The sequence below is a fragment of the Dasypus novemcinctus genome, chromosome 6 (assembly GCF_030445035.2).
Source record: "Dasypus novemcinctus isolate mDasNov1 chromosome 6, mDasNov1.1.hap2, whole genome shotgun sequence".
Classification (NCBI taxonomy): Eukaryota; Metazoa; Chordata; class Mammalia; order Cingulata; family Dasypodidae; genus Dasypus; species Dasypus novemcinctus.
Window position 1 is genome coordinate 47,837,322 of NC_080678.1, and position 15,722 is coordinate 47,853,043.

At 41.2% G+C, this 15,722-nt stretch overlaps 1 protein-coding gene across 2 annotated transcripts; it reads right to left on the reverse strand.

The window, feature by feature from the left end:
* Positions 1 to 485: 485 nt before the first annotated feature.
* PPP1R3C (protein phosphatase 1 regulatory subunit 3C) lies at positions 486 to 5,123 on the reverse strand. Of its 2 annotated transcripts, none has more exons than XM_004449993.4 (2): positions 4,802 to 5,123; positions 486 to 2,896 (listed from the first exon to the last, which is right to left on the reverse strand). In XM_004449993.4, the coding sequence occupies exons 1-2, from the start codon at positions 4,813 to 4,815 to the stop codon at positions 1,957 to 1,959; spliced, it is 954 nt and encodes a 317-aa protein (XP_004450050.1). In that variant the 5' UTR covers positions 4,816 to 5,123; the 3' UTR covers positions 486 to 1,956. The 2 variants fall into 2 exon arrangements, with proteins under 2 accessions (XP_004450050.1, XP_004450051.1); XM_004449994.5 differs by having other exon boundaries at positions 4,642 to 5,123.
* Positions 5,124 to 15,722: the final 10,599 nt, after the last annotated feature.

The window sequence follows — 15,722 nt, forward strand, 5'->3', positions numbered from 1 at the left end:
TCTTCTTTTATAAAGTTAATCTATTGAGTCATATGGTTTCCAAGTTTCCTGTCAGTCGAACATTTGCTTATTCTCCCTCCCCTCTATGCAGTTTCAAGATTTGTCCCTTCAGGGAGAAGCGAGAGCTCAAGAGGTAGAAGCCTCCCCAGCCTTTCCCATACCATCTCCTTCCCCAGTTTTAAAGCTAAGGAGTGGCCCCCAAGATAAACCCCACCCCAGCAGAATGTGTGTGATGAGCAATAATGCAGACGAAGAGTCAGGGGAGAGGTGCAGCAGCCCAAGTCACTGCCTCTGCACCCCCAGCCCCAGTGGTCAGGTGGCAGGACAAGTGCCCAGTGATGGGACTGGCACTATGTGAAGACCCTCATGTGGATCCAATTCCTGGTCTGAACTAACTCTACTCAGTTGTACCTAAACGAACAGGAGACCCTCATTTGACAGTTTATTTGACCAACTATGGCTTTGAGAAAGAAAACATACTCGTCTTATATCAAACACATTTATTCTTAAAATGAAAAGCTCATAAAGTATAGCTATAGGAGAGTGAAATATTTACATTAGGAAAACAGTGAGTGCTAACCACACCTCAAATATTTTCATAGCAGGGTTATTCCTATGTACTTTTTCAGCATAGCAGATCACATTGCATTTTCTGAATATGTCAATGGAACTACTCAAACAGAAATTCCTGTCCTTAAGGATAGGTAGCTCTTACAGAATGGATTTATGCACACCCCAAAACAAATATATTGCAACATACCCAAAACAATTCAAATCAATTTTTTAAGAAAACACTTTTACTTGAAAGAAGATTAAGTAGAAAGACTGAAGAACAAGCAAGACAAAAACAGGCAAGCGAGAGATGGTTCCTTCTATGGGCAAGGTACTGGATTCCTGCATAGAGAATCCTAGTGTCAGCCCTCACTTCAAATATCACATCAAAAAAGTGTGGCAGAAAAATGAGTCACCTTCAATATGAAGGATGCAAATGTGTACACTGACAATACTCTCAAAGATAAAACGTATTGCAGGAGGAATGCCAGTCTACTGAGTGGACCTTCTCTTGAGGCCAAAACTTAAGAGTTATCAAATGACTATTCAGGTATTTGGGTTAAGCAACTGCAGTGTTCTCGTTTAATCAAGGCACTTGCAAAAAGCTATCTTTGCCATGACATGGAGTCCCTATAAGTTGTTAGCCGTGGACGATGGCACGGTTTTTAGGTAGGCAGCATTCCATATGCAAACCTGAGCATGATGCCTTGACCACAAGCAAGATCAGTTAGGACATTAGGACTACAAAGCCAGATATGCTTACATTTTCCTCAAATCATGGCTTTTGATAAATCAATTTGATCAGAAAGGCTCCACTTGAGATAATGATTCCTCACCTTTCCCCAACACTACCCCATAACCTAGAGTTTGTTCTTTTCCCACAAGAATACACAGAATTTTTTTCTCCTTTACAAATTATTGCCCTGGGAGAGAACTGTGAAACCAACTTTAAAACACCTTTCATTTACTCACCAGCAATTAAGTATCAGACCTCCTGCTCCCACTAACTTGAACTGCAGTCCTTCATATGTACTTTTTTAGACATCCCTCGTACCATTAACACAGCTTTCTATCACCATCAATCGTCCTTCCTCAACCTTTCCTTGCCCAATGTGAAAACTAGTGAATTGAGAGGGGAGGGGAAAGGGCACTGAAAAAATATTGCTTTTATAAAATCAGGTCTCAGGCTGTTACTTAAGCATCCAAAGCAAATTTGGGCACTGTCATCCCTATAGATCTAAATGCTAAATTCTCAAGTGGCTATCTTCTTGGTAGCCAGGTCTCAAAAGCTCAAACCTAAACTCACTGAAGGAAAATAGCAAAAACTTCCTAATATTGAGCATTATAGACCTAAAATTACATTGAGGAATATGATAGGTTAAGCTGGTCAGTAGGTTACTTAGTTCACCGATAAGAAGCCAAGTTCTCCATTCTGCCCCAGCTCTGCCATTCTGGGAAGAGCCCTCTAGCCAGCCTCGGACTGCCAAAGACTGTTGATTCCAATTCTGTTTTGGGAGGTGCTGGGTGGAATGCACAGTCCTGGGCTGTCATCTGTGTCTGCACCCCATCAGGTTTCCATTGCACATGGACAATTCTATAATTCTGACCCTCGTTGTTGTCCCAGAAGACCTGCCCATTGGCCTGGTAGGAAACGCAGAACTCAATTTTCTCCTCAGTTGGAACGACAGGGGGTAAGTCAATGGCAAATGAGAAGGTGTCGCTATCTGAGCCACCATACACATTTTTCATGTAGACACAGTCCACATCAGAGTGGCTTTTCCAAGTATCAAAAGTGATACGGATCTGAACCTTCTTCTCAAAGCTCACGTTTTTTACTTTCACAGTCCCAGTCACTGCACGCTCTTGCAAAGAGCAGTTCTCCAGACAGACAAAGTTCTTCTGAAAGTGGTTCCGGAAACTTAGGTAATCACTTGAAGGCTGAGGGAAATCTAAAATCAAGTTTTTCTCCTCATGGAGTTTTAAGCCAGAGGAGATGTCACTAAGGTCTAAGAGATCAAACTGGAGATCCCATGCGGGTTCTTCTGGGCAGTCAGAGAAGACATGGATGGCAGTGAGAGAGAGGCCCTTGGAGTCAGCAAACACAACCCGCTTCTTGCCTTGGTTGTGTGAATGCTTCCAGTCGTTCTGCGATTTGGCTTCCTGTTTAATATTGAGGCATGGTTTCAGAGGCTTTAATTTGTTCACAAAATTTCTTCGATGAAAATCACCATAAGGGCCCAAGAAGCTCTTGAGAGGTGGTGAATGAGCCAAGCAGAGCCTCATGGCAACATCCACTGGCATGACTGAACTTGTCAAAGGCCGTGGATCTAAAACCTGGATCATTCTGAAATGCAAAAAAAGAAGGGTTATCACCTGGACCTGGAATGCTTTTACCCTGCTCCCAAATACACTGTACAATTTTTGTACTGACTGAATTATTGCTGGCACTGTAATTATCAGGAAGGCACTAGCACATGTAGTAAAGAGAACAGCATTAGGTTATCATATTTGCATTCTGTATACAGGCTGGCTGCACAGCCATGGGTTAACTGCTTAAAACACTTAGGGGTCTCAGTTTCCCCATTTGAGAAATGAAAGGGCTGAATGTCATCATCTCTAATACAGCTCTAAGAACCCCTGGGGATGGGACCCATGAAATGGATACTTTCTTAAAGCTTCCCAGGTAATTCCAATGACCAGAAAGGGTCAGGGAACCACTGGTTCCACCCTCTGCTCCCTGTAGCTGCCTTTGCTGTTGAATTGATTATGCTTTTCTAGAAAGATAACTCACTTGAAAAGTAAATAGAAATAAAAATTTTCATGGAACACTTCTGAACATAAGGCTGGAAAGAGTGAAGTCAGAGGATTATCTTTGCACTTTAATTACATTCTCTTCCTCATTTTGTACAAATAACCAATTAAAATACAAGTTAGCATTTAACACACTTAAAGAAAAATTTTGCAAAATCCATATTTAATACAGAAAGTCCATGACAAGTACACACTTAAATGGAAAAAACTGATTACCTGAAAGTAGGTTTTTTAAAATATATGTATAATATATACATGGCTTGTAAGTTTTGAAAAAAGTTTTAGAAAAGACACCAAAAAGTAACAGCTGTCTCTGAGTAATAGGTGTTCTCTTTTTGTCTTCTTTGTACTTTTTTGTATTTTCTAATGTTTGGGCAATGGATATATTTTTATAACTAAAAAGACAATAAAGCTATCAAAAAATTTAAACATAATCAAACTCAGCAATTTTAAACCAAGAATGTTTATCTATCAAGAGTTTTTTCCTGGCTGTTAGCCATTATTATGTTATTGCTAAGCTTATGGAATTAGGAGTTTCCCCCTTACCCTAGCCTTAGAGATAAGAGGTGTGTGCATACTCTCCATAACACTTCCCAATCTGGCTGTAGTAATTCTGTTCACAGCAGCTCTAAGCATGTAGACAAGTGGTCACCATCACAAAATGGACAATAAAGAACAGTCACATAAAAAGAACAAAAATGAAATAAAAATAAAAAGAACATCACAGACTTTATTGCTCTGGGAGACCTATAAGCTTAGAACAGACAAATGAAAGCTAATGCTACATTTATGGGTCTAATTATAGTTAACTGGCAGAATTTTTTGAGAACTTCTGCTAAGTCATGTCTAGAAAAAGCTATTTCAAGTCGACTTTTTCCTTTTTTGCCTTTATAAAAAGACAGTTCTAGTGCTGGGTGATGTCGCTGGCATTTTAAATCCTGGCCAAGAATGGATCAAACTCTCAGACTTACTTTGCTATGGCAAACCATGATAAGAGTGGAGGAGGACAAATGAATGCAAATACGGTTCTGTAATTTTTCCCCAGTCTAAACCACCCAACCAGTAATGGCAATACTACCAGCTGTTCCACAAATTAAGCTGCCCGAATCCTAGGTACATTTGTGCAGGACCAAGAGATAATACTCAGAATCAATGAAGGATTCAGAACTAAAGTTGACACATCTTAAGACAGTTTCTGGTTTAGGATGCTAATTACCAAGGAAGCTCTGCCTAAGAAACACAGCGCACGAGGGGGATGGAGAAGCCAAAATTCCAAACCTCTTAGGCCTCCCAGGTGCCAGATTCAACTGAGCCGTCAGTCAACTCGCCTTCCCCGGAGATCTCTATTTACAGTGATGACAGGAGGAAAATGCAGCCCTACTTCCCCGCAGCTGCGCTTTGGCCTCTACCCTAGAGAGAGGGTTTGCCGTGAACCTACCTGGTGCAGCTCATTAGGAAGAGAGGCCGCGGCGGGCGGAGAGAGCCTGCACGCCCGCTGCCTGGGTCAGTTTACACACCCACTTAGGGATGTCCCGCTGCGGCGAAAAGAGCCAGCGCTCTGCGGGTCCCCGTGCCTAAGAGGCCGCTTATCAGCCCCGGACCACGTGAACCAATCTTTTGGACCAATCGCCGGGCCCGGGCCCAACTGCGTGACCAACCAGCGCCCAGCTGGGGCGCGAGCCCTCGCCTGGGAAAGGGAGCTCCGCGGGCTGCAGCGGCGAGCGCCGCGCGAGCTGGGAGGCCCCGGGCGCGGGACCGACGGGGGAGGGGTCGGGACTGCGGGGCCAGCTGGACCTAGTGCTGTAACGCGAACCCTGACGAGGGGGCCTGGAGGCAGCGCGGGACGCACGTAGCTGGGTCCCGGCCAGGAGAGAAATTAGCAAGCCTCATCCAGGCCGGGCACCAGCTCTTTGGGGCTGCGGGAAAAGAAAATGCCTTTTGCTGCGTCTTGAGGAGTCGGTTGCTTGTAGATGTTTTTCTGGTCTCTGCACAGCTGAATCACAGCGCAGAAAGTTGTAGCTCGGTCCAAATGTGTATATGTAACTTGTTTACATTGTTCGTTGTCTGAGGTTATCCTCGCTTCTTCTGCCTCACTTTAGCAGAAGTTTGCTGCATACTTTTTGGTTAGGGTGCATCCACAAATGCACCACAGAGTAGACAAAGGCTGTCAGGAATTACCAGTCTCCCTAACAAATGTTATGAAAGCATGAGAGTCCCATAAAACGATGAGGTGACATTGAATTAAAAGGCACTTTGTATTTCGGTTTATTCTTCCGTTTTCTCCCTTGAAGAGAAAAACTAAAGCTAGAAATGAAATGTCCTCTTTTGCACATGTGGCTCGTCAGCCACGGAGCCAGGAGTTAAACCAAATCCCTCAACTCAGTTCTGTTGTTCTTTGGCAATGATATGGAAATCAAACTATTAAAATATCACACTGTAAGTTTCATGACTCTTTGGAGACAGTTACTTTCGCTCAGACTTAGTTATTTTGTTTAGTTTGGGGAATATTTAGGCCATCAGTTACCATAATAAATTTATAAGTCAAATATAAATTATTTTTATAAAACTTAAGTCTTAGTTCTGCTGTATTAACAGATACCCAGTAGTCAATTAAAAAATTGTAATGTAAAAAAAAATCCCTGTGTCATTTAAATAACAAAAAGAGTTATTAGAGTAAAGAAAAACATATTCATGCTAAATATCATTGGGAAAGGTACTAGATGCTTGGACTTTATTTTTGAAATTAAACATCCCACAAATGCCAAGGCTTCTAGCCCCTCAGCCCAAACAAAACTAGCTAAAAAGGCATACATAGTTTTTGAGTTTGACACTTATTAGCTAAATGAATCTAGGCAAGCTCTAGCTTCAGTTTCCTCACTTGTAAAAATGGAGATAAGTAAAGTTATTCTGAGGATAAGATTGTGCAGATGAGAAAACACATTGTAGTCCTTAAATCATTGCTGGATCCCTAAGTATTTGTTCTCACTCCATTACCACAGGAGGCTGGGCACCTGAGTGAAGATATCGATAATAGATAACGTTAGTTGAGCCATTAGTATATGAGGAACTAAGTGTTTTATGTATGTGCCTCTGTTATCTATTCAGTTCTCATAATAACCCTACATTGTGTTTACTATTTCTAATCCCATTTTAGAGATGAGGAAACTGAGGCATTGAGAGGTCAAGAACCTGTCCAAACCTCACAGGTAGAGATGGGATTATTATTGATGCCAAAGCAATAACCAGGGTGCCACACTGTCTTCCTTTTATAACCCATAAACAATTAAAATGATAGAGGTAGGAGGTGCCTTAGAAATCATTGACTTCAAACTTCCTTACTTATCAGATAAGGAATCTAACACCAAGAGAAGGTGCTTGTCAGAGGATGGTTAGGTCAGGGTCAAAACTAGAACACTGGGGTAGAGCTTCTTCCTCTACCCATAGTCATATGTTGAACTAAAGAGTGAATACCACCAGTTAAAGTTATGGAGGAACATAAAATAACAAGAATTTATTATAATCCCATTTGGGGAGGGGGCAAATGTGTATGCATAGAAAATGACATGTGCATCACCAAATAATAACTACTTATTTTTGAATGGTGAGATTATGCATAATTAAAAGTTTCTTGTTGTTTTGCTTCTCTGTATTTTTTGTTTTGTACAATCAAATGGACTACTTTTGCAATTAAGGAGTAGTTTTAGAAGGGGTTTAAAACCTTCAGATTCATTTAAAATGAATAGACGCCAAGAACTGTGTTGAGGTTTTCACATACCTCAGCATTTACTCACACAGCCCTTTCGAGGGTGTACTGTTTCCTTTCACACTCCTTTCTCTCCTGCCCCCTGGTGCTGACTGATGCCATAGGAGCCTCTCATCCATTCCTTCAAATGGAAGATACTGGAAAACAGTGCCTGCTCCTAAGAGGAGTCAGCTCTCAACTGGATCATCCACACCCCTCTCTGTGCCTCCTTCCTGGTGTTTTTTTCCCTTAGGGATGAGAAGAACTGAAATGAAATGAGTGTTCTTAAATAAGTGGGTTAGAAATTGTAGGGAATTTTATTATCTGTGCATCTTCTCCAGCTGTGATTTGGCAGCATCTAAACAATGCATTGTCCTACCCATCTTAACAACAAATCTCTGAACAGGCACCTAATTGGGCTGTGTAGTGTTTCCAGAGCTGGATGTGAGGGCAGGGAGGGAGTTGTAAGGACTCATGAGACAAAATCTTTTGACCTCTTTGTTACAGAAAACCAAGTTTAAACTCTTGAGCACCTGGGGATCATTTTAAGGAACTACTAAGCAAGTGGCTGCTGGTTGTGTGGTTTACTCAAGCAGGTCTCTTATACCATCCACTCAACACATTATAGGGACATAAACCTGCAGAGGGTGGGGGGACACTCTGGGGGGATCCCAGGATTGCCCATCCAAGAATTTAACCTTAAAGAATTACCTATAGAATCTAACCTCAAAGTCATTCATATAAAAATGTCAGTACTTTAACCACGTTGCTACTTGGGACAAACCAACAGTGTGGAGCCAGTGAAGGTAAGCTCTGCTCCTTTTGATCAAAGGGGGCAGGATTTTTTTTATAGTATTAAAAATTTAATAGTATTTTAAAACATTCAAGTAGATTTATAAATTGAATAATGATTGTATATCACAGCACATTGATTACAGGATTAACCTTTAAACTCTTTTCAGATTAAAGGCCGCATTATGATGGCAATTTTTTAAAAATATATTTTTATTACAAAAGTTGTAAACTAGAAAGTAGCCATGGGGGGGGACAGGATTTTTATTTTTGAGAACAGAGAGGTGCCAATCCACATATCTCAGTGAATGGTTAACTCTCTCCTACACCAGTTTCTCCTTCCTTCTTTAGCCACATTCAATGAATACACCAATATTAGGAGAGGGGTGTAATTAAAAAAAAGAAAGGCTCCAGGTACTGTTCTAATTGAGGGGTTTTATTATTATTTGTTAATATTACAAATATTAATGAATTTCATTAACTCTTTTCATCTTTATAAGAATCCTGTGAGATGGAAACCATGATTGTCATCCCCATTTCACAGATGAGGAAACTGAGGTCTGGCAAGTTTAAGTAACTTGTCCAAGATCATATAGCCAGTAAGTGGCAGAAGCAGGTTTCAAACCCAAGCAGTTTGGCTGTAGAGTTCCATGCTCCAAGTGTGTAAGTTGCTGAGAAAAAAAAACAAGCAACACACTGGACCAAAATGAAACTCTGAAGGAAACCAGAGAGTTTCAGAAAGGAGAGGGCTCCCCATGGAATTTCTGTGGAAACTTCAAGGAAGTAGTGGGATTTGGGAAGGCCAGGAAAATGGGAAGAATTTAAATATGGCAAAGTATCATCTTTAGAACATTTAGATAAAATTCCAACTGTGTGGCTCAAACAATGAGAGAACTGAGGTCACAACGGAAATGGTGCCAGCCACCTGCCATTCCCCTCGATGAGCATATTCCAAGAGGGCAAGAGAACAAAAAGTGTTGCTGAGGTAGACAAGAGTTACTTCATGCTACTAACCATGCAAATGGATTTTTCAAGTGTACTTTTCACTACCTTTGATTTTCAAGTTGTCACCTTCTACCCCACATTTAAAACATCACAGTAAGAACAGTGAACACTCTGGGTGCAAAGACATGATGGTCATCACCAACAGTTAACCATTAGGAATGCCACCTGAGACACGTGAGGGAGAAGGAAAGGGAAGGGGGGACAAAAGAGATGTCCCACCTGGCCCCTCTCATAATCTTTTGGGAAGAAGGACATAGACATCCAAAGACAAGTAACAATGCCAGGTAGGTTAAATGACAAATATGTCAAGCAGACATTACATACAACGCTATATGTGCTATGGGACTTGAGAGAGAGGAGAGCCTCCTGGAGACCAGGATGGCCAGAGAGCACCAAGACGTGCTGGGTAACTGTAAGGAGAAAAATTTGGCTAAAGTGAGGATTCTAGCTAGGGTGTATTGAGGGAAAGATTAACTAAGAGAGAATCGTAAATAGTTTAAAGAAGTCCCCAGCCTGTCTTGAACAAAATTAGAGATCCCAGTGCTACAAAATGAAATGAGAAAGGAATGAAACAATCTGATTCTAGGGGGAAAATCATCCTCTCATATTAATAGCTACATATCCAAGTTCTTGCAGTTTCTCCAAATTCATTGAGGGATTCAGATAAGGAAAAGTATAACTTAGAGAGGGTTTATGAAGAAATCATTAAAAACTACAGAGGAAAGCAGCTGTGGCTCAATGAGCTGGGCTCCCATCTACCATACGGGAGACCCTGGGTTCGCATCCTGGGGTCTCCTTGTGAAGGCAGGTTCGCCCGCATGCTGCAGAGAGCCTCTGGCCCGGGCGCCGCATAGTGCTGCCCAGCCCACAACTGCCGCGGAGTGCCGCCGGCGGGCAAGCGCCAGGGAGAGCCAACTCAGCTAGGTGACCCAGCAAAAATGGGAGACAAACAACTACTCAGAAGAGGGCACAGCGAATGGACACAGAGAGCAGACAGCAAAACAAGCCTCAAGCAGGGGGAATAAATAAAAATAAATACAGACATACAAGAATGCACAGCGAATGGACACAGAGAGCAGACAGCATGCAAAAAGCCACAAGGTGTGGGATTTAAAAAAAAACCCACTACTGAAGGTGGAGCAGAGGTAACTTGTGTGGTTGAGCACCTGCTTCCCATGTACCAGGTCTTGGGTTCAAACCCTGGCACCTCCTAAAAAAAAAAACAACCACTACTGAAAGGTAATTTTTAAAGCTTTAAGATGAATATATAGGGAAGCGGACTTGGCCCAATGGATAGGGTGTTTGCCTACTACATGGAAGGTCCGCAGCTCAAACCCCAGGCCACCTTGACCCATGTGAAGCTGGCCCATGCGTAGTGCTGATGCGCGCAAGGAGTGCCATGCCACGCAGGGGTGTCCCCCCCATAGGAGAGCCCCATGTGCAAGGAATGCGCCCCATAAGGAAAGCCGCCCAGCGGGAAAGAAAGTGCAGCCTGCCCAAGAATGGCGCCGCACACACGGAGAGCTGACACAACAAGATGACGCAACAAAAAGAAACAGATTCCTGGTGCCACTGATAAGGAGAGAAGCAGTCACAAAGGAACACACAGTGAATGGGCACAGAGAGCAGACAACTGGGAGGGGGGTGGGGAAGGGGAGAGAAATAAATTAAAAAATAAAAATAAAAAAGATGAATATATAGAACATACCCTATTCTTATAAAAATTCTCTGCTCTTGAAAAATGGTAAAGGGATGGATTATGCAAGGAAGGGGATAGAAACTAGCCAAAATATTCTGAAATTCATATGATAAAGCAACATAGGAAAAATCAAAATGAGAAAGAATGTTTTGTAAAAGAATAATGACCAGGTACTAGCTTAATATTTATTACAAAATTACGAATTCTTTGTTTTTTTTTTAAATTGGTATTGGTGAATGATTAGACTCAGATCAGTTAAATGAAAGAGTTGATAAATAGACCTATTTACAGATGAGAATTTAATATATTATAGAGGTGGGCATTTCTAATAAGGGCAAAGGGAGAAAAGATTATCCAATAGATAGGCAGCTGGCTAGCCATCTTTGAGGAAAAAAGTGGAAGGATATATACAAGAAACTATTTTCCGTTCATGGCTTTGTGGAAGGGGACTAAAGAGCTTTGATGGCAGCAACATGCCAAGAGGGAATTCTACAGCAGAACTGCTGTCCTGGTTCAGCCTACTCTGGGCACTTTAATTTTTTTGACTTGAAGGGTTTTCTTTTAAAACTCAGGGCTTTAAGGAAAAGAGAAAAAGTATTAAGGCAATGACTTTATCTACTCAGTAATAGAGAACTGATAGAATATACCCTGTGCTCTTGAATCCCACACTTACCTGTCTTCAATTCCTCCTCTCTAAGAAGCTGGAGAAAACCCTTCATTGGTGTGGCTGATTGGTTTTTCTGTACTGGGTGGGTCTGGATGTTTATGTATGTTCTCATTGCACACCTCTAATTGCCGTCCCATATTTAATTAAATCTTAGTGTTCAGAATCTTTATGCCTTTGCACTCTGATTCTTGTATTGCAAACCTGAAAGCCTATGAGATGAGGCATAATTCTTTCAACCAGGCTACTCTTCACTCTGCAGGCTTGCTTTGTCTAGAAACTAGCATTTTTCTGTTCTGCAATCTGCTTCCTGGTCTCCCCTATAAACTGTGGCTATTGGAGAGGTTTCAAAGCACCTTTGGCAGAAGGACCCCAAACTGAAAACAGGTCTCCCCTTGGTAAGGCACCACACTTCCTTTCTTATATGACAAAATTAAACTTTCTTCCTCTGCCTACCCACTCCCACTCAATTACATACATACAAACACACCACATCTCCCCCCCCTCAACAACTGTGACCATAACTATTAGTAGCTACTTGCACACTCTCAATCATTGACTCAAGAAGAAACCACAAGGGAAACCAGGAAATATCATAAGCTGAATGAAAATGAAAACACAATGTATCAAAACTTATGAGACACACCAAAGGCTGCATTCAGGGGAAGTTTATCACCCTAAATGCTTACATTAAAAAAAGAGAAAGAGCTTAAATAGGAGAACTGACCTTATACCTGAAGGAACTAGAAAAGAAAAGTGAGCAGAAGGAAGGGAATAGCAAAAGATTAGAGCAGAGATAAATGAAATAGAAAATATTCATTTTTTTTAAAAACCATAGAAGGAAGCAGATGAGGCTCAAAGGTCATGGCTTCTGCCAACTCTATGGGAGGAACCAGGTTTGATTCCTGGGACCGTCTGGTGAAAAAGAATAAGAGAAAGCATGCCCACATGGCAAGCCAGTGCCCACACAAGTGCCTGCATGGTGAGCCAGTGCCCATGCAGCAAGCCAAGTTCACACACAGTGAGCCAGTGCCCACACAAGTGACTCACGTAGCAAGATGATGACCCAACAAAAGAGAGACGAAGGGGAGAGTCAAGGTGTAGCACAGCAGAGAGCGCGAAATGAGGTGGCACAATTGACAGGGAAACTCTCCACATCAGGGGTCCCCAGGTTCAAATCCCAGTGAATCCTAGAGGAGAAAAAATCAGAAGAGAAGACAAAAAGAGAAATAGATACAAAAGATCACACAACAAATGGACACAGACAGCAAGTAAGAACAGCAGGGCGGGAGGAGGGGAAGGGGGGAAATAAATAAATCTTTAAACCAAAACAAAAAACAAAAAAACTATCAACAAAGGCAAAAGTTGTTTCTTTGAAAATACCAATAAAATCAACAAGCCTTTAGCTAAACTAACAAAGTAAAAGGGAGAGAAGATGCAAATAACTGAAACCAGGAATGAAAAAGGGAACATTGCTACAAACCCCACAGAAAGAAAAAAGATCATAAAAGGATACTGTGAGCAATTGTATGCCAACAAATTAGGTAACTTAGATGAGATGGACAAATTCCTAGAAGGACATTAACTACCTACACCAACTGGAAAAGAAATAGATGATCTCAACAGACCAATAACAAGTAAAGAGGCTGAATCAGTAATCAAAACCGCCCAACAAACAAAAGCCCAAGACCAGGAATGAAGTCCTGATGCATGCAACAACACGGACGAAACCTGAAGACTTCATGTTGAGTGAAATAAGCCAGATCCAAAAGGACAAATACTGCGTGAGTTCATTTATATAAAATAAGCAGAATATGAAGATCCATAAAGTTAGAAACTTGAACACAGCTTATTGGGGGCCCAATTGGAGAGAGGAATGGGGAGTTAATGCTTAATTGGTGTGGAGTTTCTGCTTGGGGTAATGGAAACGTGTTGGCAGTGGGTCATGAGGATGGAGGTACAACTTTGCATATATAATTAACGCCACTGAATTGCATATTTAACAAGGTATAAAAAGGAAAATTTTAGACTATATTTAAGCTACCAAACACACACACATAGAACTTTACAACACAAAGATTGAACCCTAATGTAAACAGTAGCTAAAGTTAATAGCAAAATTACAATAATATAATTTCATGAATTGTAACAGAGTTACTACACTAATGTAAAATGTTAATAATAGGGAAAACTGAATGTGAGGAGGGTATATGGGAGCTCTGTACTTTCTGCATAGTATTTCTATAAACCTACAACTGCTCTAATTTTAAAAAGAACAAACTATGTAACTGGCACTAAGTCCTTTTCACATTCTATGACATAATCACTGGCTATAACATAAAATATAATGCTTCTTTTAAAACACGTGCTATTAATTTTAAAAGAACAAAGGACTTTTACTATAAGTAGGACAAAAATGATTAAGTATGACTTTTTCTGTCTTGCTTCTATTCTACCCACCTCCAAATCCAAAGTATTGATGCTATTTATACAATTAGTCTTCCCCGTGGTTGATATTGGAAGAGGTTTTTGTTGATCAAAGGGACTTACCATCTCCTTTTATAAAAGTCTTTTTTGTGTTGGTCTCCTCTACTAGATAGTGAGCTCCTTGAGGGCCAAAACAATGTCTTATTCATCTTTGCATACTCAGCACTTAGGACTACACCTAGCACAAACAATGCATGCCCTTGGGTAAACTGGATACATTATATTAGTAAAAATAGCTGCTGGTTTCAGTACCCTGCACAGTTCCAAGGAAAATAAGAAAATGACATCAAAACAATGTGAATTTGGTAAATCAGCAGTGGAGAGAACAATTGTCAAAAGATGCTTTCAGAAATGGTCTAGAGGGAAGCAGACTTGGCCCAGGGGATAGGGCGTCCATCTACCACATGGAAGGTCCGCAGTTCAAACCCCGGGCCTCCCTGACCCGTGTGCAGCTGGCCCATGCGCAGTGCTGATGCGCGCAAGGAGTGCCCTGCCACGCAGGGGTGCCCCCCATGTAGGGGAGCCCCATGCGTAAGGAATGTGCCCCGTGAGAAGAGCCGCCCAGCCCGAAAGAAAGAGCTGCCTGCCCAGGAATGGTGCCGCACACACGGAGAGCTGTCACAACAAGATGACACAACAAAAAGAAACACAGATTCCTGTGCCGCTGACAACAACAAAAGCGGACACAGAGAACAGACAACTGGGAGGGGGGAAGAGAAATAAATAAAAATAAATCTTAAAAAAAAAAAAGAAATGGTCTAGAGAGGAGTGTTGACAAAAATCCTAAATCAAGAAAGTGTACTATTAAGTTGGCAGTCAGGGGAGAAAGTTATTTCAAAAGGACTAAAAAGCACTGCCAAGCAAAGTACCCAATGCCCCAGACTTACTTAGAAACCTCAGCAAAAGAACAAGTTGTCCTGGGACATGGCAGATTTGTTCTCAGATCACAAGTCAGACACCAAGACTGGGACCAGTGTACTCTTGGGTTTTTTAAAGGACTAACTCATGAAGAATTATTTTAATATATACAAAACCATTTGTCATTCTTTGATTCTCCTTTGCTACTTCTGATTTTTGTTCAAATTCCCCTTTTCTTCTTGAGACTCCAAATGTCTCCTTCCTCATCTGTCTTCCAATGCTTCCTTCCTTTTTGTCCCTCACTTTCTTGCTTGTATAAGATTACCATTGACTTTAAACCCTTCTGGAAAATTCTGCTGACTAATATACACCACTAATTATGGAAAGCACACAGGTCACTTAATGTGCCACATTCCCCTGTTTGTTCATGCTGTTCCCTCTGCCTGGAAGGCCTTCACCTGGCCAAACCCTATCCATCCTTCAAGGTCTGGCTCAAATGTCCAATGTTAAACTGCCCTCAACCCTCAGAGACAGAGAATGAATGCCCTGTGCTGTCCTCTGTGCTCAAAGCATGTCATTGTTTAGACAGCTAGCACAACTTTTGTAACATGTGTGATATTTATTTACTTGGATAACCATCTCTAGTGTTAGACTATGAATTCCTATGGAATTCACCTATCTCTTTGTCCCTTGCACTTTTAGACCATTGTAGACACTCAAAAACTATTTATTGAAATAATCTTTAGTGTTCTTTGTCCACTAATGTTTCAAGTTCACAATTAGAGTTAGCAAGACCTAATCAAAGTTAAATGATATACAAGAGGAAATTTGAAGACTGAACAATGTGGATATCAAGTGTTTGTCATACAAAAATATTTATTGAGCTTCTACTATGGAGTCCAAAGTGCTTGGGGCTGGAGATGCTGTGAGAAAACAAAGATCAACAGGGTCCCATGCTCTCAGTCTAATAGAGAGACTATTAATAAGCAAACACTTACAAAATTAATTATTATGTAATTTCTATAAGACTACCAAAAGATAACTAAAGAGTACTATGAGATTGTGTGATAAGGGGACATGACCTAAACTGGGGGAATTCAAGGAAGACTTCC